Source organism: Dasypus novemcinctus, chromosome 19 (genome assembly GCF_030445035.2).
Source record: "Dasypus novemcinctus isolate mDasNov1 chromosome 19, mDasNov1.1.hap2, whole genome shotgun sequence".
Taxonomy (NCBI): domain Eukaryota; kingdom Metazoa; phylum Chordata; class Mammalia; order Cingulata; family Dasypodidae; genus Dasypus; species Dasypus novemcinctus.
The window spans coordinates 33,282,445-33,307,666 of NC_080691.1; the positions used below are offsets into that span (position 1 = coordinate 33,282,445).

Sequence of the window (25,222 nt, forward strand, 5' to 3'; positions counted from 1 at the left end):
TAAGGCACCGTGAACAGGAGGAGGGTACACAAGTGGGTCCCATATACTTGACGCACAGGCTAGACAGACTTTGCTTTAAAGGACAGGACTCTAAGTTCTAGTGCCAGGAGAAATGTCTAAGCACACTCTACCCTGTCTGCCCCTCGAAGCTACCAAGCCAGTGCAAAGAATGCACCCAGCAGCTAGCTGAGGACTCTGAAAAGTTAACAGTGGCAGGCAGATTGCGGGGGAGAGACCAGAATTTGAAGCAACACCAAATTCTCCCACTGGTAGGCCACGCCTAAACTCTATGTAGCCTGAAACCCCAAAATGGGCACCAGGACAGAGAAAACTCCAGGGGAAGCTCTCTAGTAGCCCACAGAGCCTATTAGAGTCTCCTATTATACAGATAGTGGGTGAAATTCCTGCTTTTCCTATTTTCCCTTTTCTCTACTCTTGTGCCCCACACAATCTTGTGGCAACAGGAGGCTGCAGGAGTCAAAACTAAAGAAGGGGAATTACAGGTCTTAATTCTATTACTGGAATCCTTTATAAGTAGAATGCAATTCAGAGAGAGAGGAAGCCACAGAAGACTCTAAAATAGAACCCAGAGGATGAAGAGACCAGAAGACACTGCCAGGTGCCCTGCCATGTGACAGAGGAAGCAAGGATCGCCAGCAGCCAGCCCCAGAAAACCACATTTTTCAGGAGAAAGCATTGCCTCAATGATGCCTTGATTTGGACATTTTCCTGGCCTCAATACAATAAGGGGATAAATTCCCATAGGTTAAGTCAATTCATTTCATGGTTTTTGCTTGAGCAGCCTAGGAAACTAAAACATATCCTTTCTAAGAAAACATAAACCAGGGAAAGCAATATGCAATTGAACCAGAACTATAGGGCTCCAAATAAATTATGAACACAGACATAAAAATAACTATGCCTAAAATATTTTAAAAAGGTAAAAGATAATTTTGGCAGAGAACAAATTTACCCATAAAAGAACCACATAAAAAAGAGTGAAGTTAGACCCCTACTTCACATCATATACAAAAATTAAAAGAGATCAAGTACCTAAAAAAAAAAAAAGCTAAAGAAATATCTAGGGACTAAATAACATAGTGAACACTGGTGGATGAGGACTGTGGTTAACAGTACAAATTACAAGAGGTTCTTCTATGAACTAGAACCAACGTACATCAACATGACAAAGTGGGGAAGCAGATTTGGCTCAACAGATAGAGCGTCCGCCTACCACATGGGAGGTCCAGGGTTCAAACCCAGGGCCTTCTAACCCGTATGATGAACTGACCCATGCAGTGCTGATGCGTGCAAGGAGTGCCATGCCACACAGGGGTGTCCCCCATGTAGGGGAGCCCCACATGCAAGGAGTGTGCCCCGTAAGGAGAGCCACCCAGCGCGAAAAAAGTGCAGCCTGCCCAGGAGTGGCACTGCACACACGGAGAGCTGATGCAGCAAGATGACCCACAAAAAGAAACACAATCCCAATGCCGGTGACAAGGATATAAGTAGACACAGAAGAACACACAGTGAATGGACACAGAGCGCAGACAACTGGGGCAGAGGGAGGGCGGGGGAGAGAATTAAAAATAAATCTTAAAAAAAATGACAAGGTGGTAAGAATATGGTGATGTATGGGATAATACAATTAATGTAACTCATGGATTACAGGTAACAGCAATGTTGTACTATTCTTGCATCAATGTCAAAGGTACTTTATCAATGCTAAGGGTCAATAATAGGATCAATAATAGTGGATGATGGACTGTGGTTAACAGTACAAATGAGAGCATTCTCTCATGACCTATAACAATGTACAATATTAATATATGGTGTTAATTATAGAGGGTATACAGAAAAAATATACCAACTGTGAGTTATGGGACATAGTTATATTTTGATGATGTTCTTACATAACATTCCACAATAAGATGTTGGTGGAGAGGTTAAGTATGGGAATTGTGCACATTATGCATGACTGTTTTGTAAGCTCACTTCTCTAATAAAAATATATATATTAAAAAAAAAACACATGTCCTTTCCAATGAGAACAGCTATGATGTCAACAGGATGGGGCCAATCCCCACTGCTTTTATTTCTCTATTTTTGTGCGGCTTGGCCTCAGGTGAAGGCATGGTCATTGGCAGAGTAGGGTAACTAAAGACTCAGCTTTCTGGCCAGACGAATGACTGAAAAAAAAAGTGGAAGTCCCAGGAAAGCTGAAAGTACTGTGAAGATTTGAAGAAGGAGCCTGGGAAAGTGACTGCTAACTCCTGGACTCACCCCCAGCTGCATGAACTGACCCAAAACAGCAGACACAGACTTTAAGAAATGAACAGTGGGCTATACCACTGCTTAGGACCCACAATGACCACTTGGTGGCATATGTGAGGAAGACCTGAAGGCTTTGAAAACTGAACTGTCACTGGACACACAACCCCACAAAAGGCTGACTGGAACTTGCGGCCTGAATCCAGCTGGTTTGACTGCCTGCTAAAATAGAAATACCAATGTTCTCCATAGATTTAAACAAAACCTAGAGTCCTATAATAAAATAGTCACAATGTCAGGATATAATTCAAATTTTCTCATTATACAGGAAAATCTCAACTACCATGGGAAAAAATAATCAACAGATGCCAATGCCAAGATGACAAGAAGTTGGAATTACCAGACAAAGACCTTAAATCAGTTATTATAAGAAATGTTCCAACAAATAACAGTGAGCATTCTTAAAACAAATAGATACAAAGTCTCAGAAAAGAGATGGGAGATAGAAAGAAGAACCAAATGAAAATTTTAGAAATGAAAGATACAATAACAACAACAAATAACCTCACTGGAAGGACCCAATAAAGGAATGGCAATGACAAAGGAAAGAGTCAGTGAACTGGACAAGAGATTAACGGAAATTAGCTAATCTGAACAACGGAAAGAAAAAAGACCAATAAAGGGCAGGATTCTGTGCTTTAATTATCATCTAGTCCTTGGTGAGTCAGAATCAAGACCCAAATGCATGATATGTGTTAAATATCTACTTCAACTTTAATGTCAGCAACCTACTCCCTTTCCAATTTAACAGCCAAAGATAGTTAAATGATGATTAAAAGAATTAGTAAAGCAATTGGAATGTTGTACCAGGGAAGATAAAATACCCATTATGCAAAAATAAATTGAACATTCGAATAATAACTTTTTAGACAACAAAATGTGTCAGCCACGAAGCAGTCCCAGACATTTGGACTAAATGAATGAACTATCCTGTTCCTGTATGGACAGCCGTAAGTCAAAGGCATGTGCTTCCCTGGGAGAAAAAAGAAGCCCTTAGGGGCAGGATGGCAGAGCAAAAAGTGCCTCAGAGAAGGGCCCTGGCCTCCCATCCTGACTCCGCCACTACCCAGCTTCACATATACAAGTATAGGCTCACTCTGGAATCCATTCGTTAATCTATAAACATTTGGGATCAGTCCATGTGGCCTATAAATCCCACTGCTCCCTGTTAAACAGCTCTAAAATTGAGATGTCTTAATATTTTAAACCTTAGTCAATATGACAGTTATTCCTTTAATACCTGAGGGATGAGGCAACTCATTTAAAAAAAAAAAAAGACAAAATGGAATTTAGTTACAGAAGGAATTCACAGTCCTAAAAAAAAAAAAGTTCACAAGAGAAAAGAGGTGTGATGTCTCCTGCTATTGTGGCAAGAAGCGCAGATGATTCAGGTCCCCCTGCTATCTGAAAGAAAAAACAACACCTCAGTGTTTTTCCCTTCTTGACTACCTTAAAACAACATGTATATATAGTTTAAGATATATTCTAAGTACTTATGAATACAATACATTGTCACATTAAATTTTTGTATATTTGGGGAGGAGGCTGGGAAAATATTAAGCAAGAGTGGCCAGGAATTGATGGCCCTTGAGCTGGGTGATATACACATGGGAGATCACTGTACTACTCTCTCTGCTGTGTATATGATTTAAATTAAAAAAAAAAAAAGACTGCTTTCTATTTGTGACCTGTTGGTTTCCTCTCATTTGTCTTTGCTTCTTGGGCTTTGTGCCTCTGACAGAAGCAATGATGGTGCTGACCTAAGCAGTGACCTACAGACCACACAAAGGTGACCAGGGTATAAATCCTGCCCACGGCAGCCCGCCTGCATGTCTCTGGTGATCAGATTTCCCTCAGATAAGCTCAGAAGGAAATGAGTAAACGGTGAGGGAAAAGAAAGAAAACCCAAGGAGGGGAGATAAGCCAGGAAAGACCTAAAGGGAATGAAGCTCAATTAAGAGTGGATCGTATCTCCAGCAACACTCAGTGGCATGGAGAAAAGCAGATGCCTAAGGTGTGAGCTATCTCTGCAGAGCAGCACAGTGGGAGAAGTCAAGGGAGAGCTCAGGTCTATTGGGTTTGGAGAGGATGATATAAAAATGGATGTATGAAATCCCTATCAGTCAAGGAGTCAAGTGCTCTCAGAAGGAAGCCAACAAGATTGGGAGCTAAGTAATGCCAAAAGGACGGAATGAGGGTGGAAGGCAGCTCTAGGCCAGTAGGTAAGAGGAGTGAGAGATGGCAAGTAGGTAGATCATGACTTGGCCCAGGCCAAGAGCTTGAAGGTGGCACTGTGAAGGTGGCACTGTCCTCTGTTGACAGAGACCAGCTGGGGATGTTATGTGGAGGGCAAAAAAAACCAGCACACCCAGTGTAAGAAGGATCACTGAAGACAGAGGGAGAAAATGCTGGCAACAGGGTACATATAGGTATAAGGATAGGTCGGAATCAATATTTATGGCAAAGGACCTTAGGTATTGTATGTCTGTCTCTACTTGCTGAGCACCAAAGAGAAAGTGAAAGTACCATTCTATTTTTCCAAGACCTATACTGGGATCTTTCCAGTGCCAAAAGATAATATTTTAACAGTGATGCAATCGAGAGGCAAGGAAAGCATTTTCACTCTTGAAATTTATTTTGCTGACATGGAAAGACAAGCTGTACGAGTCAGAACCATCTGCCTGCAGCCCTTACCTTGGTCTGTTTCTTCTCAGTGGCATAAACGATGGAGGTACAACAGACTTCAGCAATCTTGCGTCCCTGACCATAAAAGGACCAGCAGCAAATTTCATCCCCAATCACATCTTTTATGAATAGGACCCTTCCATTAAAGCGCAGAGACAGCTTATCAAACAGTTCAATGTTTTTCAACATGTTGTCGTCAGAATTACTGCAAAAGAGCATTTGATAACATGAACAAGCTGGCAATAACTGCCACCGGTTGCTAAGTGCTTCTTTGTGCAGGTCTCCTGCTGGGCCCTGTACCTCACTATCCCATTTCAGTCTTCCAACAATACCATGAGAAAGGCGCTACATTCCCCATGGCTCAGAGGAGGAGAATGAGGGTTATTATTGTCAGGCCTGGGCCTCCACCCACCCACCCCTGGCACCTAAGCCAGACTAGTATGTTAAATTGTCAACCAACTGAGCTGTGCTCTGCAACAGCCAAGATGGAGTGCTGAAAACAGCACTTCCTGTCACAGGGCACAAGGTGGGAGAATGTGAAGGAGGGAGGCCTCACTGAACCACATGAGTGGGCAGAATGGAATTGCTCAAGAGACACTTACTATCCTGGGTCAGTTTATGGGTCTCGAGTAACCTCATTAAATCACCCTACACCCCAAGTTCCTAACTTAGAGCCATGTGATCCCAAGAACCAAAAGCATCCTAGAGTTTATGTATATTGTTATGGGATTGTGAAATAGTACAGACACTTTGGAAAACCGTTTGGCAATTCCTGAAAAAGTTAAACAGAGTGACCATATGACCCAGAATTCCATTATTAAGTCTGTATCCAAGCGAAATGAAAACATACGTCATGTAAAAACTTATACATGAATGTTCATAGCAGCACTACTTGTATGTGCCGAAAAGCAGACACTACCCAAATGACCATCAACTGATGAATGGGTAAATAAAATGTGTTCTATCCATACAATAGAATATTATTTGGCATAAAAGGAAATGAAGTACTGATTCATACTACAACATGTACCTTGAAAACACTAGGCTCAGTGATAGAAGTCAAACGTAACAGACCACATTTTTTATGATTCCAATTATATGACATATAGGCCAGGACAAGCCATAGAGACAGAACATAGATTAGTGGTTGCCAGGGACTGAGGAAGTGTGAGGAAATGGGGAGTGACTGCGAATAAGTACAGAGATTCTTTTTGGAGTAATGAAAATGTTCTAAAATTGGAGATGGTTGCACAACTCTGAATATACTAAACACCACGGAATTGTACACTTTAAAAAGGTAAATTTTATGGTATGTTATATGTCAATAAAACTTTGTGCACACACGCACACACAAAACAAAGGCATTCTAGAGATACAGAAGGGCCACTCTCATCTGATGGGAGCAAGAGTTGGGCCTGGCTTTGTGGGTGGAGACTTTTCTAGCCAGTGCAGGTATCTTTTCTTGCTGATGCCTTACCTGGTATATGAGTATTTGTTGTTACTTCTGTTGTAGAGCAACTTCACGGCTGGCTGTGGGTTGTTTTAAAAAGGAAGAACAAAGTTACTTAGCATGCAGGTGCAATGAACCACTGGCTTCCCAAAGGCTGGGACCCTGCCACATGACAAGAGGAAGACAGGTGTACCATGTTGACCAGAGACAGGCTTGGAGAGGGAGACAGCATAAGCCAATACCAGGGTGAACAAAAGATGAGTTACAGGTTCCCGTTCTTCATTCCTTCTCAGGCCTAGCTCAGGCAATTACAGAAGTTTTTATTCCGAAATTTATTCAGAAGTATCTCCATTTTTTTTTTTTTTAAGATTTATTCCCACCCCCCACCCCACCTGTCTGCTCTCTGCCTGTTCACTGTGTTCTGCATCCACTTGTATTTGCATTATCAGGCAGCACTGGGAATCCACGTCTCTTTTTGTTGCATCATCAGCTCTCCGTGTGTGCGGTGCCACTCCTGGGTGGGCTGCACTTTTTACACATGGGCAGCGCTCCTTGCAAGGAGCACGCCTTGTGTGTGGGGTACCGCTATGCGGGGGCGCCCCTGTATGGCACGGCACTCCTTGCACGCGGCAGCACTGCGTGTGGGCCAGCTCACCACATGGGTCAGGAGGCCCTGGGGATCGAACCCTGGACCCTCCATATGGTAGATGGACGCTCTATCAGTTGAGCCACGTCCACTTCCCTCCATCATTTTTGAAAGCAAAAGAAATCCTCCAACATACCTTATTTGAAGTCGCTATAAGTTTTTGTTCTTCCTTGGGAGAGGTGATGACAGGAACTTTGCAGAAAGGCTCATAAGTATCTTTGTTCTGCTGGAACAAAACAAGCTTTCAGCCTAGGAGGCATCAGGTTTTTTAATCTGGCCTGCAGGGGAAAGACAAGCTCTGGCAAGGGGAGATGGGGCAGTCACGGCTGGGAAGTGAAAAGAATTCTTACCACCAATGAATTAGGATAAGGGAAGGCCAGAAGTTGAGTTTCCATTAAATCCGCTCTTTAGCTAGGGCTGTTGTATGCCAGGGCACTCAGTAAATACTAACAAAGACACATTTTCCACAGTCCAGGAAGCCACGCAATAAACCTTCAACATGGCAGATGAAACATGACTTATCGAAAGCTTAGATCAAAAGCTCCAAAAACGCCACAACAGTGATAGCAAAGAAAGAAAAAAGGTATAAACCTTCAAGGCTGGAAAGCAGATCACAGATAATAAGTATAACCAAGGAGATGAAGAAAGCTCAAAGAAACCTATGTTGGCAGATGGGAAAGTATCCTGAAGAGACACAAGAAGTGGAGGCACAGAGTACCTCCCGGGGCTGCCTAGGATAGGGCGAGAGCAGAAGTTGTCAGAAGCACCAGTGAGACCCCCATATCGATCTGCTTTCCCCCCAGAAGGAGAAAGGTCACTTTCCTGGAGAGGTCCACACCAGAGAGGGCAGGGTTCAGCTGCTATTCTGCAAACATGGGAATTAAGTGAATGTCCACCACTAAATGGTGAGTTCCCTCCCACCCACCCCACCCAGCCCCTTTGCCTACTCAGATCTCAGAATGCAGCAGACAGGCTTATACCCACTAGGCAAGAGAGGGGAGGATTCCTCTATGGGGAACTGACCTGCCCTCAAAATGGTTTCAGATTCTAACATTTGGGATTCACACGGTTTTAAAAGCCTTCTCCAACAATGTAGCACACTAGATGAGGATGCCATGCACAAAAGCTTTTCAAAGCCTTACTCTTGGATTTCAACAGACAGCCTAGAATCATCAGATTATGGAAAGCCTCTGAATCCAAAGCAGAGAGAGAAAAATTAAGAGGAGGAATCAGACAATGGAGAGAGCAGAGGGACACATGAAATAATATCAGCAGATAGAAAAGAGAAGATCTTGCATACTATGGAACAAGATCAGCATGCTCTATAAAAAAAAGCATTTAGAGAACAAGAAAAAGCTCCAAGAAATTAGAAATAAAAGTGAAAAATTCAATAAAGGATTAAAAAAATAAAGTTGAAAAGAACCTCTGAGAAAGTAGAACAGAAAGATAAAGCAACAGAGACTGGAAGGAAAGAAAATTAGGAGATCAGTCCTAGAGGTTTAACCTCAGACAAACAAACTGCAAAAAGAGAACCCAAGACAAAGGTGATAATGAAAGATTCCTACTGTGTCTGAACACCAACAGATTTGCCTTTCTGACTAAGAATTAGGGGCTGAATTAGAAAACCAAGCAAACAAAACAAGGCAGTTATGAACTCTGGTAATAATGAAAAGGTATACAAGAAAAAAAACAAACAATCATTGTATACTATGTGGCTCAACTGCCAGCACGTTATACATCATAATGTAAATTCTGAGTACTGATTTAACCAAAACTGTTATAAACTATATTGGAAGAATGGGAGAGGGAATAGAATAGGAAAGGGAATATGTATAAATTAGGTAGGGAAGAGGGTTTAGGGGAAGGAGGTGTAGGGCGTGAGCAAAATTCTAATTTTCCATTGTAATGCCAATAGATATGTGGAAAACTGAGAAGCCAATAAATAGCAGCATAAGCAAGTTATATAGAAACATGAAAGTAAGTAAAAGAAACTACTGAAAGAATTAAAAGATTGCTGTGGCAATGGGGAGTGGGAGGGAACTGTAATGGTGTTTTGGACATCAACCTTGGAGTACTATTTGACTCCTTAAATAAGGTACATACGTTATTTTAATAAACATAAAAATGGAAAAAATAAAGGGTTTTAACATTTAGCTAGATTTACACCAAATTCACAGGCTCTTCAGGGTAGAGGGGGGTGTATGAAGAGAGCAAGGCATTGTGGGAGCTGCTTCAGTAGCAGGCCAGACACAGACACAGCTCAGGGAAGGCACAGGCAAGAGCCTCACATATACCAGATCAGAATCCTGGGACAACCCAAAGGGACTCTTCTGATTCTCTACCACGTTGGGAATTTGCTTAAAATAAGTGGCTGCAGTCGCTATCTAGAAGAATTTTGGTTTTGTTGGAATTTTACTATGTCTAGACTTGATCCCAGCGTTTCTGCCCCAGGCTCCAGAATGCTCAGGTCCAGCTGAGGTGAGAGGTGCCTGCCTTTAGAGGTTATGCAGGACACCCAACAACGACCCATGGAGAGTGAACACATGAACTTCCCCATGGTGGGTTACACTGTACACTTGACATTACCCAACACTATAGGGACAGAAATAAGTCAGAGAGGTTTGGTTGCCTGAGTTCACCCTGATCAAAGGGAGATGCTCTAGAGCTAACTCATTAACAATCACAACATTTCAGTGAGGTAGGAGTCACACCCATTTTGCAGATGGGGAAAATGAGGAAGGCAGGTGGGTTTGATCCCCGCTCACCCCCTCATATGGGAAGAAAGGAAGATGCCTACTTGTAGGGCTGCCTGGCACTCTTCCACCAGGCCCTGGACCAGGTAGTATTTGGCTTCTGCCAGCAGCTCCTCAATCTCCCGGCGGCTCTCAGGCAAAGGGACTGCTCCATCACGAAGGTAGTTGAGTATCGTACCAAAGTGCTTTCCACACCGGTCAATGAGGATCCAGCCTGCAGTGGGAGGAGGAAGAAAGGAGGGGCTAAGTGACATGGGCACTCCTCTCCTGGAAGCACTTAGCAGAGGTGGGGTATCTCCTGGCTCCCTCTACCTACCAGGTGAGTATAGGACCACAGTGACAGGTGAGGCCCCCCTGCTTCCTAACAGCACAGGGTGGACAAGCTCCTCCCAACCTCCGGTGTCTGGTGACTGGAGACAATCACAACCCTGTATGCCTCTGGCCTGAAGCTCTTTTGGATGCCAGGGTCCCTGAAGCTTAAAAGCACATTTCTGAAGTACCTGCAAAAACTCTCAGACAACAAAAATCCCAAGAGAGACCTAATGAACCAACATACACATAAAACGGGTCCAAATGAACATACCCCAATGACAAGAGAAAGGCTTCTAGGAATAAATATCTACTTCCTCTTTCTAAGGCACTTTGTTCAGAGGTATTTCTAAGGACAGAGGTATTTCTAAGGACACAGAACCCTCACCCCTGCAGACTGCAAACTCTGGCTCCCAAGGGTGATCCCAGATACCTACCAGCACCATCACAGGAAGCCCTGACCACACCTCCTGCAAGGAGCATTTATTGGCTAGCAATGGCAAGTGGAGATAAAATGGTGAATGAGCCAGACTCTGACTTCAAGCAGTTCAGTCTTGTTTTTATCAGAGATGGAAAAATTCTACAATCTGCTGACCAGGATGAGGCACAGTGAACAATTCTTGGGGGTGGGTGCTGGGAAGACTACACCCTCTGCTTCTCAATGTCCTTTCTCATTTTGGCATTGGCCTGACAGTCCACCATTAGAGATCTAGTCCTATGGGTTTCCAAGATTCTTCTTCTGAAATGCCCATGTCTCAGAGAAGCATTTGGAGATGGGAAACAAGATTGGACCTAGGGAAAAAGAGGCACGGAAAGGAGAGGCAGGAATGGAACAAAACCAAACATCTCTTGTCAAAATATTGTGATACCCTAGAAGGAACACAGGCTCTGGACCCACAGAGATGGTTGAGTCCTCACCTTCCCAATCAGCTGGGAGACCTCAGGCAAGGAGCTACATGGCATCTCCTGTCCCACGGTAGAGGTGAGATGATCCCAACACCCAGGGTGGTTAGGAGGTATAAAGAGCACTCCATAATTTTATGCCCCCACTTGCCTTCCTCCTTTGCTCACAGTTGAGAGAAGAGCCCACATTTCCACTCCTTAATACCACCGTTTCCTGCCCTGAGTCTGCCTAGACCTCCAGATCCTGGCACAGTGACAAGAGGCCAGCAAAGACCAAGAGCAGCAAATGCATCCTGTTCGTTCACAAGTCTGCTCCCGCCCCCCAGTCTCACCCTCTCCCAAGTGCTATCCTGTGGCTTTAGTGCATTATTTGGTATTCTTTGCAAAAATTGCCAGGGGAGTTTGATAAAAGGACATTTCCCCCTGCTGACGGTTCCTGGGCTTACATTGCGGGTCTGGCCCTGTCCTGTAGAGCCTTCTCCATCATTTCCCACACTGCTATGGCTCCTGAGTTCAGTAGGAAGAATAACGCCCAAGCACAGGCAAAAGCAATGCAAATGGGTGGCCCAAAATCAAACCCCGGTTTGGGGGAAGGAAGAGGTTTTCACAGGTATGGTAAGTTGCATCACTTCTAACAGCGGTCTTCTGGACCCATCCCACCATTTCTTCTACATTTGAGACAACAAAATATGGGCTTATATCCATGATGCTGCTTCTAACCACCTGGGAGCTTACAGGGGCCAGTAAGCAGCATAAAGGAATGCCAGCAGGCTGGGCCAGAGAGGCTGACTGAGAGCACGAGTCCGCCCCTTAGAGGGAGCGGCTCCTCCAGCTCGAGCCAAGAGTATCCAGGCAGGAATGTGGGCCCAGTGCTGTTTGAGCCTTTGATCTTTCAAGTGAAGCCAGAAATCCAGATGTTTATGTGAAATCTGATTTTTAAAGGATGGTAAATTAATCTGAAAAACTGTGTTTAATCTACCACAAGGCAATCAAAACGCATCTATCTGCAGAACGAATTGGGCCTGCAGGCTACCAGCTTGCAACTTCTGTATTTATCTGAATAAAGTACTTTTCTTCCAAAAAGCTGACAACATGTAGACATTATCTTCCCAACAAGTATCAGTGTGCCCTAAATTTTCCACAGACAAAAACAGTTTTCAAGAGGTGACATTCCCATGTGGTGGAAGCAGGACAAGATCACAAAGAACAAGTAAAGAACTTGTAGGAAAACTCCCTTTACCAGAATCAAGAAAGTAATTTGAACCTTAGATTTTAAGAAAAATGGCAAAAAGAAAAAAAAAGAAAAGGGGAAAAAAGGCAACCAAGTCTACTCAGCAGTTTAGGGAAGACACTTCCACACTCTGCCTTGGACACATGGACAATTCAGCTGCTTGGAAAGAAGTGTGGGTCCCGACATCAATTACTAAGTGACAGCCCAGAGTTTCCATAAACGAATAGGCGGACTGTGACACTGGGCTGCAGCTCAAGAATGCTGCCAGGAAATGCTTGTGGTGAAGGAATCATAGTTTAGACAAATAAGGGCAAAGAAGCCAGGCACACTCTCTATGAGGTTTTAATTAGCATTTTGATTTTTAAATATTTTAGTCGCTTTCAAAGCAGGAATTTATATGCCTTTTAACCAACTCCAACGGCTAGCCTGTAGAAAAGCAAATGGAAGTCAAGCAGCTCCTTGCTTGTGGCAGTTTTTCCCTGCTGCCACAGAACACACAGACTATTTTAGAAGGACGTTCAAGCCAGGGCAGCCTGGGTGGGATCTGCTGGCCCATTAGGAAAGGCTGGAGCAGAACAGGCAAGGCACAGGCTGGAAGCTCTGGCCTGGGCACCTGGACTTTTTTGAGAGAAGCAGCACAGCAGTGGTTAAGAGTGCAGCTCTGGGTCAGCCAGCCTGTGTGTGAAACCCAACTCTGCCACCTACTTCCGGATAATACTGGGTGCTTTCCTTCATCTGTCTAGTAGTTTCTGCCACTAAAAAATGGTGCCTCTCAAGGCTGGCAGAAAGATGAAAGAATGTTAAGAAAGCAGCTATTAGCAAAATATCAGCTCTACTGGCAGCATTCAAAATTAGCTCTAGGTCTTTGATGATGAGCAGTTCATACTCTCACTATCGCCATGGAAAACAGAGCAGCCACGGTGTCCAGAGGACGTACAGGTCTGCCTGGCTATCAGGGTGCCGTGGGAAGGGGCTGCTCTAGGGGTGAGGAGGATTGGGGTGCTAGCTCACCACTGCCTGTTTCCTCTTCTTGGGGATATCTGTCCTTTCCTTTCCCTTCCCTTACCTCCTCACCCTCTTCAGAGATTTGTACTCTATTTTTATAATAACCAAGCCTGCTTAATCATAAAAATCACCTTGGGTACATTCTACAAATTCAGATATTAGGAACCTGCCTCATTCCTGAATCAGAATCTCTAGGAGAGGGTTTCAACCTATTGATACTTTGGGCCAGAAAATTTGTTGTTGTTGTTGTTGTTGGGGTGAGGGGGTATGTCCTGTGCAATGTGAGTTGTTGAACAGCATCCCGGGTCTCCAGCCACAAGATGCCAGTGGCAGCGCATAACCCCCCCGCCCCCACCAAGTTGTGATAATCAAAAATGTTGCCAAATATCTCCTGAGGGTCAAAACTGGCCCCTGGTTGAGCACCACTGAGGTAGATTAAAGACCTAAATAGAGACGTAAAAAAAAAAGCAAAAACTGAGGTTTCAAAAGACACAATTTAAAAAGTTAAAACAAGCCAGACTAAGAGAAGACATTTGCAACATAGAACCACAAAGAAACAGGAGCTAAAATATATATTTCTACAAAGCAGTAAGAAAAAAAGAAACATAAGTAAAAAATATACAGACTGCTGAAAGATGAAACCCAAATGACCAATAAACATAAAAGGACACTCAACCCATCAAAAATTAGGGAAATGCTACATAAAACAACAAGGTACTGTATCAGAACCATCAAAGTGGCAACAATTAAAAGGCCCAACAGTACCAAGCGTTGGCAAACATTTGGACAATGGTGGAGTGTAAACTGACACAGCCCGAGAAAGAAAACTTTGACAATATCTATCGAAGCCAAAGATGCTATGTCCATTACTCTCCTGGGAATAAATCTAAGGTGCAGCTCCCAAAAGTGGTGTGATGTCACAGCCCTGGAGGTGGCTGGATGGGCCTGGAGAGTCCAGAGCCTCCCCATGTGCCAAAGTGAAAATATGATTTTCTACGTGGGTCATGAGATGGCAAAGGCTGGAAGTGCTGCCCTTGGGGAAGCCACATGTGCACAAGTGTGTTCAAGAGCATTAAGTTAATATTCCTAACCATGAAAACGGGCGGCACCTAAATAACCACCAACAGAATAATGGATAGGAAGCCTCAGCTCTGTCCTAGAATGGAACACTCTATAACAGGGAAACCTGTCAAACAGAGTTGTTTATCTATGGATTGGTCTCACAAACATGTTAAGAAAAGCAAAAAAAAAAAAAGGATAAAACACTGTAATACCATTTAGAGAGGTAAAAAACACACTAACAATTTATTGTGTAGAGCCTTGAAGAGCTGTCGTAAAAGTGATACATGGAAATGAATGACAGCAGTGGTACCCCACTAGCATTACCTAGAGAACTCTTAAACATCCTAATGCTCAGGCCACAGTCAGGGCCAATTATATCTTGCTCCCCGGGGTGGGACCCAGGTTTCAGTATTTAAGCTTTCCAGGGAATCCCAAGGCAAGCCAAAGCTGAGAACCACCAACTGATCCCAAAGTCAGGCTAGTGGTTATCCTGGAAGAAAAAGATGAAAACAAAGGTGCAATGAGGCTCTACTGTATAAATATTTTATTCCTTATCTGCATGGTGGCACTAGGGAGCTTGTTATATTATTCACAATCTGAAAGCTCTCAGGTTTCCCAGAATTTTTAAAAGGAGTGCATTGTAATTTAGGGCAGAGGGACTGGAAATCTTAGGGAAACTCCCAGGTGCTGCAGTTTTCCCCACATATTAAACTGACTTCTCTACTGGCTTCCTACAGAGTGTCCTAAGATCAATAACTCTTTTCTTTACACTTTATACACTAATTCCAAAAACATTAGCAAGGGACCAGAGACCATGTAAGGGGAAACGTACTGTACCACACAAAAGGGATGAGACAGATGACTGCAGGTGAGTGTTCAGGAGAGCTCCTATTACGGAAGTGCCACATAAATCCACGGTCTAACGGTAACGTCGACATGGGCCAGGTAAAGATTCTAGCACTGTGAGAACCAAACCTTTTAGTAGAAGAGTCTGGGAAAGACTTGCTCACTGCCAGTGTCTGTGTCTTCTCAGAAAACCACCCCTGTAGCAGGAAACACTGAACTGCAGCACAATCATCCCTGAAGGCCAGGACGGGAAGCTTCTCCCCCACACACTGCTGAGACCTGCTTCTCCACAGAACCTTTCTCCCTCCATCCCTACACTCCCATCCCAACCAGGACTGAATAATTTTATTAAGCTCTCTCAAAGGGTCAGGCACTATGTCAGGCGCTTTCTCTTGCCCTTATTTAATCCCCATAACCACCCTGCAAAACATCATCATTCATACTTTAGACCTGAGGAAAAGGTTCATAGAAAAAGTCATTTGCCCAGAGTCACACTGCTGGTAAGTGGCAAATGAGCTAAGATTAGCACAGAGAACTAGCTCCATAAATGTTGTTACCATGTGGCAGAGCCAGAACTCAAACTCAGGTCTGATGCCCACATCCTTTGTTTAGAAATCACAGACTCAAGACTCAGGCAGAAGGGCTTGGAGTGACAAGGTAGAGTCTTCCACCCAGTCTGGGCCCCAGACCCTCTACACAGAAGCAATCACTTTCTTAGGCATCCTTTTAGAGATTTCTAACAACGTGATATGCCACTGTTCTGTATTTTCAAAGCCTTGTTCTTTAACCATCAGACTATACTGCTTCACTTGCCTGGTTGAGCTGCACTTGGCATTTATGCCTGTTTGTAGCAAACTTCACTGCAGCTGATAGGCTTCCTCTCCAAGGGGCCAGGATGAAGCTGAAAGCTTCCGGAAATCTATCCCAATTTGTAGACCCAAGGGTGTGCTTGAGGTAACAATGAGGCCACAGGTCAGGCTGTACAGTGTACTCCCCAAGGGCTGGCAGTACGGCTCTGCCTAAGAGAGACCCTGGCCTGACAACGCAAGCCCTGTGGCCCCTCAAACAGCTCCAGCACAAAACTGGCAGCTGAATGTAAGGCCACCACACTCAGGCGATGTGGCCTGGGAGCTGGGGCCACATCAAACCAGGGACAGCAGATGGTAAAAGCCAGACAAAGCCTCAGTTTGGTAGCTTCACCTTTTCTAGCCTTAGCTTCAGAAAAATCATTCCATCTTTCTGAGGTGCAGTTATCAAATGGCAACAATAGTACCCACACCTTAAAAGGTTATGGTGAGGATTAAATGAAATCACACCCCAAAACCACCACATTCTGAGCTTTTCACTCGTAATAATGATATTAAGGAGGCTGGAACTGTAATGACATGAAAGCAAGCTAAAGTGGTTTTTTTGGGGGTGGGGGTCAAAGACTGTGCTGCTTTAAGAAGTGTGAGCAATCCCACTGGTACCACTTGTACCCTTCTCCTGGCAGGGGGCTTAAGGACTCTGTCCCTTTTGCAACATGGCATTAGACTCTTGAGGCGAGGGGTTTCAAAGAAGAGGTTCTATTAGGTGGGTTTTTTTTTTCTTTCTTTCCAGTACCGGGGCCAGTGATTGAACTCAGGGATCTTGTAACTAGGAAGATGACGCTCAACCACTGAGCCACATCGGCTCATCTGAGTTTTTTCATTGGTTTGCTTGTTGTTTTTGTTTTTAGGAGGCACCAGAACCAAACCTAGGACCTCCCATGTGGGAAGGAGTCACTCAACCACTTGAGCCACATCCACTCCCCTCTATTAGCTTTAAACTTTTCATTTTGCAATGACTTCAAAATTACAGAACAGTTGAAAAAATACAAACCCCGTAGAGAGGACCCCAACCTACCACCACCCAGATACCAGATCCACCAATTTTAACATTTTGCCACCTTTGCTGTATCATTCTATCAAATATCTTCTGAATATCTGAGAGACTACATATAACATATTCCTCAAACATACATTTTTTACAAAGAAGGATATTTACTTATGTAATCACCTTAAGTTCAGTTTTCAAGTTCAAAAAATTTAACACTGATATAAAGCTTACATTCTATGTTCCTTTTTTTTTCTCTTATGTCCCATTAAGTCCTTTTGAGCCTTTTCTCCTCCATTCTTAGATCTCATCCAGTATCATGTATTACACTTAATTGTCATTTCCATCAGCTTTTGAAGCTACTTAGCTGCTTTTCCTGAGCCCCCCCCCCCCCCGCCCCGCCCCCCAAGAGACTGGGTGGGGCCGAAGAAAAACCTTAACAACCCCAGGTTGATAAAGTCTGTTTCCTTCTACAGCTGAGGTGCTATTGTCTCGACTTCCACAAACACTCCCAGGCAATACTGGGTGTGGCACAGCAAATGGGATCCTCCCGCTCATAAAAAGCTCAGTATTTTCTGAGTAAGACACAGAAGGCAACTCTGGGGCTCCCACCTCATTGGACTGCTGCTGGGCCAGAAGCTAGAGTTCAGCTGGAAGCCTAAGGAAGCCACAGTCTCAAGCCCCCAGCCTGGCCTCCTCCCAGGAAACACCCTAACTAGTGGGCAGCCCAAGCTGCTGGCCCTTTTAGGATCACAGGATGAACTGTGGCACACCAGGCTTAGAGACACCAATACTACCTACTTACGTCAAAACTAACCTAACCCTCCAAGTCAATGTTCCTGGAAAGACCATGGCATCAGCACAAAAGGCAAAAGATCAGAAACAGATAAGGTCAAGCCTGGCCGTGGTCTAATCAAGTCTTTAGCATTTTCAGGCCAAGCACTGAAGGACAGGAACATTTTAAAACCTCACGTGACCTGCCCCATAAACCCAGCCAGGTAAGGACTTATCCCTTTGCCAGGTGCTCTTTGATTGCTCCAGGAGGGTAGGAAGTAGTTATAGCACAACCACTTTAAATAATTCTTTGCCTTTTACTAACATGCTTTCTACCAAAAAAAAAAAAGCCTTGATATGCATGTGTTGAATACTTACTTTGTGTCAACAACCCCATGAGGTAGGTATCATTATTCCCATTTTACCAGACGCAGAAAATGAGACATCAAAAAGCTGACCAAGTTGGTCAGAATCAGCAGATACTAAATGGGGAGGCTGGGACTCAAATCCAGGTCTGTGAGTCTTCGTCAGGACTTCATCCTAGGAGGACTAGGGTCCAGAGAAAATGCTTATTCCACTCAGGCTTGAATTCTACTGAGGTTGCAGAATCATACAGAGAGAACTGAAAGGGAACCAACGAGATTGAGATCGGCTAGTCCAGCCTCCATTTACAGTTAAATAAAATGGGAAGGACTTTCTCAAAGTCTCACAGCCAATCAACAACAAAGTCAAGACTGGAAAAGTCCCTGTCTGGCTGACTCTGACTCATCTTCCAGGCTCAGCTTAAATGCCACTTGTGCAGGAAGCCCTCCTTGGCCATGCACCACCCCCTAGACTAGATCCCGTCACACTTATTCCCTCTCATGACTCTCTGCGCACTGTGGTAACGCTGAGCACAACTGGGTTTCTGTACCTAGTGGGGGTAATCGCTCCTGTAATGTTTGTCTTCTGGACTAGACGAAGCTCTTGACTGGCACCTGGCACAGGGCTGAATGTATGAGCAGAGGCAGGCGCCTGGCGAGGATGGCTTACCTTCACTGTCGGTGAGCACCTCCATGCGCCCGCTAAACATAGCCTTCAGCATGGTGTCCTGCTTGGTCAGCGTCTGCATGGTGGTGTAGTACAGCGCTCCACCCACATTCAGTTTCACATACTTAGAGCTGGGGCTTGTGCCCTTGAAGGAAGTGGTGCGGGTAGCAGCCGCTGGCACCGCTGAGCTCACCACACTTTCTCCTGACATCTCTTCCTGCCAGTAGAAAAGATACAGGGTCATAATACCAGGCCCAGTTTACCCCTTTCAGCCCATGGGCTGAATCTGACCTACAAATGTTTTTTGCTTTTTAGTCAATGTACATACTGCATTTAAAACTTCAAAGTTTGTTCCCAACATTGCAAACTCTGGAGACTTCACAAGTAGTCTGGGTTTCCAGCTTTTATTAAAATCAGAGGCAAAACTGAGCTGGGGTATTAGCGGTATTAGCTGGGGTATTAGCACAAATAGGATGTGCTCTCCTATTTGCCCCAAACTCTGCCCGGAAAGACACATACACTGACCTTGCCTTCTGATCCTATGGGCATGAGTTTGCCACTAACTCCTGAGTTATAAGGACTTCCTTTCTACCCAAAACCCATATAAAGGAACTCCCTAGCAGCATCCTAAAGCAGAACTGCCCAGGTCTCTCCATGTTCCCTTATTGCCAGGAACAACTGAACAGTTAAAAGTGCCACCTTTCAGCTGAATTACAGATAAAGTAGCTTTTGTGACATGGTATAGGACCCAACTATCATCTCTAATATTTTCTATGGGGAAAAGCTTTGAGGACTAAATAATAGACTGAGAAATAGTAATTGCAAAATTAGAGATTTCCTGGGCTGGTGCTCTCCAAAACAGCAAGACCCTATGACAGCCTCCCTAATGGTACTGCCAACTTCCATGTACATCTCTGTAAGAGAAGTGGAGGTGGCATCTGATTTTGGCCCTTGGAAAGGAGAATAGTATCTGGCACATATGTACTCAGAAAAAAAACATTTCTTGAATGAACAGGTAAAAATCCATAGCTGTAGAACATGTCAAAGAGTGGGCTATACCTTTACTGAGTCTGGGGTACAGTAACTGAGAGAGAAAAAAGCAGCCCCTGACAGCCAGGAGCTGCCCTGGCACTCATAGGTAGGCCTTGGTATTCCCATTTAACATAAAAACATTTCACAGAATATCACAATCAGACAATCAGCCACTCTATGACTGATGAATCAAGACAAAAGCAAGAACCCCTCTGCAATCATATCTGAACAAAAACAAGATTATCCAAAACACAGAAACGACCAAACATTTCCCTAGCCTGACTAATATGAGTGACTGTTGTTTCTTTACCAAGGATAGCTTTAGCCTCTGTCCATTTGCCTTTAAGATAGAAATTATTAAGACACCCAATTACAGAATTACCACTGCTTCCTACCAAGATCCAATGCAAAACAAAGTCCCACTTCCCCGAACCCTTCCCCAAACCACCCAACGCAAGCCCAATAAATCCTTCCTGACACTTTGTCTCAGATACCCCAGTAGCCATGGCGTGCATCCTCCCTTCATCCCTCGGTACAATGAGTAAATAAGCCCAACTCTGTTTATACTTATGCTGCTGGTAGGTTTTGGCTGCAGGGTAGTGGCAGCAAGAAACTTTTTAAAAACTATTTTGAGATACTAACAACAAAAGGACTTTGTTTTTAAAATTCTTTATGCCTTCCTATTGTTTCCAGGTTTTCCACAATGAACATGTATTATGTTTATAATGTTATTTTTAAGCAGGCAGCAAAGTGCCATCCATCGGTAATACCAGAGGCAATGACTTAGCCAAAGTCTCTGACAACTTTCAACGCAAAGTTGTCCACCTCCTGTGGGCGAGCCTTCCCACCTCCCTCCCCCCAGAGCAGTGGCCTGGAAATCACTGGCTGGGGAGTTTGTGTCACAGCCCTGTAGAGTAGAAGGAAACAGAGAAAGAAGGGCCCCCTGGAAAGAAAACTGTTTTCTTAAGAAACAGTTACTGCTTCATCAACGGAAAACATCACAAGGAGGTTAGTTTTCAAAAGCTCAGGCTTAGCTCACCTGGAGTCTCTGTTGCCTGATGCAAAACCTAAGAAAGGCCAGGAGGAAGGCCCTTTCCTTCTAGCTTTCTGTCGAAATTAGTCTCCAGGGAGCCTACATTAACAATTATCTGCAACCATTTCCCCCAGAAAAATTCTTTGTCCACTGAATGACAGAAGTAGCTATGAGAATAGTGTTTCCAAAACTCAAAGATCTGGATGGAAGAAAAAAAGGCTTTTAGTTGTATTATCAGATCCAAATTTACACAGAAAAAAATGTTTATGGGAAATTGTCTAGCACTTTGTAAAACACAACACAAAACAACAAAAAGTCATCAAGTACATGTTATGTACTTTTTTTTTTTTTTTTTTTGAGTTACCAGGGCCAGAGATTGAACCCAGGACCTTGTATATGATGTGGGAAGCTAGTGCTCAACCACTGAGCCACATCAGCTTCCAAGTTGGTTTTTTCATTTGTCTACTTGTTTTATTTATTTTTTTAAGATTTATTGAGTGTCCTCCCCACCCCTTGTCATTTTGTGCTCACTGTCTGTTCTCCATCTGTTCATTGTGTGTTCACCTTATTTTTAGGAGGCACTGGGAAACGAATCTGGGCCCTCCCATGTGGGGGGGGCACCCAATGGCTTGAGCCACCTCTACTCCCTGTTGTTTTGTTTTTATTTTTAGGAGGCACTGGGGACCAAACTGGGGACCTCCCATGTGGGAAGCAGCCACGTTCACTCCCCTGCAATACATTTTTAAGGGTAGAATTTGCATATAATAAAACAGATTTTCAGTTTGATGAGTTTTGGGGCATCTGTGTAGCCCCCATTCCAGCCAAGAGGGAAAACACTTCCATTGCTCCAGAAAGTCCCTCTCTTCTTCTTTTCCCAATAATTCCCCTACCATCCTCCTATAGGATTCCACTCTTCATTTCTATCACAACATGTTTTTTCTTTTTTTTAAATCCAAACAATGCTGAAAGGTAGCTAGCATTACTTCCATTTTGTGGATCAGGATACTACAGCCCAGAGAGGTTCACTCACTTGCTCAAAGTCACGAGGGAAGTCAGCAAAGGATGTGAACAAGTTCTGGCTGGCATGGAGCCCATGGTTTTATCAACAATTATGCTCGATGTGTTTAGAGCTATAACATAAGTTGAGAAAGAAGAGCCCCTACCCTCCCCCCCCCCAAAAAAAAAAAAAAGGTTCTGAATAAAGATGAGAGGCAATGTACAGCTAAGGACTTGGGTTTTGGACCCAGACCTGAGTTTAAGCTCCAGCCCTGTCATTTTCTAGACATAGAACCTGGGCAAGTCATCTTTCTGAGCATAGTCCCACCTATCAAATGGGGACAACAGCCACACCTCCCTCACAAGGCTGCTGTGAGGGATGCTACAGAAAGCACTTAGCACAGCCCCTGTTTAAGGGTAAACATTCAGTGTGAATGGCAACTATGATTATTTGAAAATGCTCTCAAAGTCTCAAATTATCTTCTCTTTGGAGACAGCCTCCAGCTCTGACATCAGACTGAATTACTAAGAGATAAAGGCAGATCCCATAACTAGGCAAAGAAAGCTCTCAATCTTTCTGGAGCCCACCTCCTTCAAAAGTCAATCAGAACACTAGGTTCTGGCTGTGTTCATGTCCCTGAGCCCAAGGTATAGTGAACTGAGGACACACATTAGACAATAAGCCTCTTAAAGCAAAGCTCTCTACTGGGAACTGCCTCAGCTCTTCCTGCTGGGATCCTGCCTCTTCACTTGTTTCAAATGTTTGATTTCATTATTACTGAGGATGGAGCTGGGTGGGCAGAAGAGAGCAGAATGGGTTACAGGTAAGAGAGAGGTAATGATACATGAGGTGTTAGTTATCAAATTCTATCCAATCAGAAAAGGTTAAACCAGTAACATGGATATAACACAACTTCTCTATTTTCCATCTTTCCTGAATATACTGTTGCTGACTCTAAACTATCTCTCCACTTGGCTGCACATCAGAATCACCTGTGAAGCTTTAAAAAAAAAAAAAACACCAAAACACTGAGGTTGGGTCCTAACCCATGGAAATTCTGATGTAATTGGTCTGTTGGGTGTGACCTGAGCAACTGAATTTTTTTTTTTTTTTTTTTTAACTCTCCAAGTGATTCTACTGTGCAGCCAAGATTGCAAACCACTGTTCTAAAAGTTTTGTTTGTTTTTGAGGTACTGGGCCAGGGATTGAACCCAGGACCTCGTTCGTATGGGAAGCCAGCAATCAACCACTGAGTCATACCAGCTCCCCTGAGTTGGTTTTCTTCCATTTGTTTACTTGTTTTTTGTTTTTAGGAGGCACTGGGTACCGAATCCAGGACCTCCTACATAGGAAGCAGGCACTCCACTGCTTGAGGCACATCCACTCCCTCTAAAAGTTTCTTTACCCCTTAATTAGGCTACAAGTAACTCCATAGTCCCCGATTCTTGTTGTATCATCCCAGTGAATTCTTGACCCACACATAAAAACAAACCAAAGCACACAAACAAAAGCCCCCATTTCACAGCTTCAGAGCCACAGGCAGAGAGCAACTGTACGTACCCGTAAATAACCAGCTGAACAGAGGAAAATAGTTTAAAGGAGACCCAGTCAACTACAACAGAAACAATAGAAATAAAGACTCCAAATCTTTGGCCTTTAGATGTTTTCTACACAACATCCTAACCCTCTCCCTTGGAGGGCCAAAGGTACGTGTGTGTGGAAGGAATATGACATGCAAAGTCCAGCAAACCTGAACTACAATCCCAAGTCCACCATTTCCTGTGTGATGTTCAGACAAGTGATTTAATCTGAGTCTGTTTCCGAACTTTTAAATAGGGAGGATTAAAGTCATAATCTTTATAACAACCTTCAGGGAGTGAACATTAAAGTACTTGGCACATGGCCCTCAGTACAGTTTTCCTTCTTCAAGTTTTTCTTATGACCAGGTCTCAGCCCTGGTTGTACATTAGAATCACCTGGGTGCTTTTAAAAATACCGAAGCCTCAGCTTCATCCAGGACCAACTGAATCAAAATGGGGAGGGGGAAACCCAGTAATTAGCGTTTAAAAAAACTCTTCAGGTGATTCTATCATGCAGTCAGGGCTGGCATCACTCAGCTAAAGGTGTTTCTTTAACCAGCTTGATCTAAGAATCACCAGAGATGTGTGATTTAAAAAAAAAAAAAAAGTCAGCAAGGCTAATTCTTAAAGAAGTTTAAGAAATGCTGTCTTAAGACTAATCATAAAGTGTCAGCATTTCTACAACTCAGAAAACCCTGCTGTCCATTTTAACCAAGCTAATGTCAAGCACATAACTACAGTGTTATTTTGCATTCAAAACCTGCTTATAAGACAGTCATTCTTATTGCCAAGTGTTCTGCTGAACGACATTCTCTTCCTGTGTATGCAGCAAACAAACATAGGCCTAATTCTCACAACACTGTTGTGAGAAAGATGTTAACCATCAATCCAACTTTTCACATGAGAATCAGAATAAGGCCCTTCTGCCTCCAAATCCCATGCGCCTTTCATTATATAGCCCAAATCAAGAAATCATTAATCACCCGGTAGTCTTGTTAAAACAACTTGCTGGGCCTCACCTGAGTGTCTGATACAGTAGTCTGGGGTGGGGTCTGAAAACCTGCATTTCTAACAAGTTGCCAAGTGACGTTGATGCAGCTAGTCTGGGGACCACACTTTAAGAAACACGGTTGATGATGCCTCTCCTTCCCTCCCCTTTGGTGGTCCTTACTTCACACAAAACAGAGCAAACCAAAGTCAGATACAGATCGACTCATTTCTTTTTCTTCAATGTCCCTGGGACTGAACTTTTCTAAAGACTACACTTTCCTGGGGAAGAGACAGCCAGCAAACAACTAAAAAGAGGTTCTTTGCTGGCCTCTGCTTGTCCCCACTCAGAAACAAGCTAGTCAAGGAACAGACCCTTGAAACGTCCCGAGCAAACCTTCCCACAGCTGAGAACCTGGAGACATCCTCTGCTCTTTAGGTGTGGCCACATCGGGCCTCAACGGAAGTGACTAGATAGATACCGGGGACCCAGCTAAGGCACCCGACTCCGTGGCACAAGAAACATGACCTCAGGCTCCTGGCATCACTCCCTGGGAGTCCACCTCCTCACTCCCTCTAGTTCTTCCTCTATCCACTCACTCGTGTGTTCAGCCTCACCTGGGAATTCCAATCCCCACTTACTCCAAAACCAGACTGACACTACAACCTCGAAAAACCACAAGCACTCCGTCCCAAGGAACCTCACTTCATCCTC

At 43.9% G+C, this 25,222-nt stretch overlaps 1 protein-coding gene across 2 annotated transcripts in view; it reads right to left on the bottom strand.

Annotated features, from left to right (window-relative positions):
- KCTD10 (potassium channel tetramerization domain containing 10) overlaps positions 1-25,222 on the bottom strand; it is a 29,195-nt gene that overhangs the window by 3,351 nt on the left and 622 nt on the right. Inside the window, exons 2-6 of one of the 2 annotated variants that reach the window (XM_004478457.5) lie at positions 18,882-19,095; positions 9,910-10,079; positions 7,249-7,335; positions 6,494-6,546; positions 5,026-5,221 (exon numbers count right to left, since the gene is read on the bottom strand). In XM_004478457.5, coding sequence (XP_004478514.1) covers positions 5,026-5,221; positions 6,494-6,546; positions 7,249-7,335; positions 9,910-10,079; positions 18,882-19,095 — 720 coding nt within the window. Of the gene's footprint in view, positions 1-5,025; positions 5,222-6,493; positions 6,547-7,248; positions 7,339-9,909; positions 10,080-18,881; positions 19,096-25,222 lie in introns of both variants that reach the window. The other variant, XM_004478456.5, reaches the window with a different exon arrangement.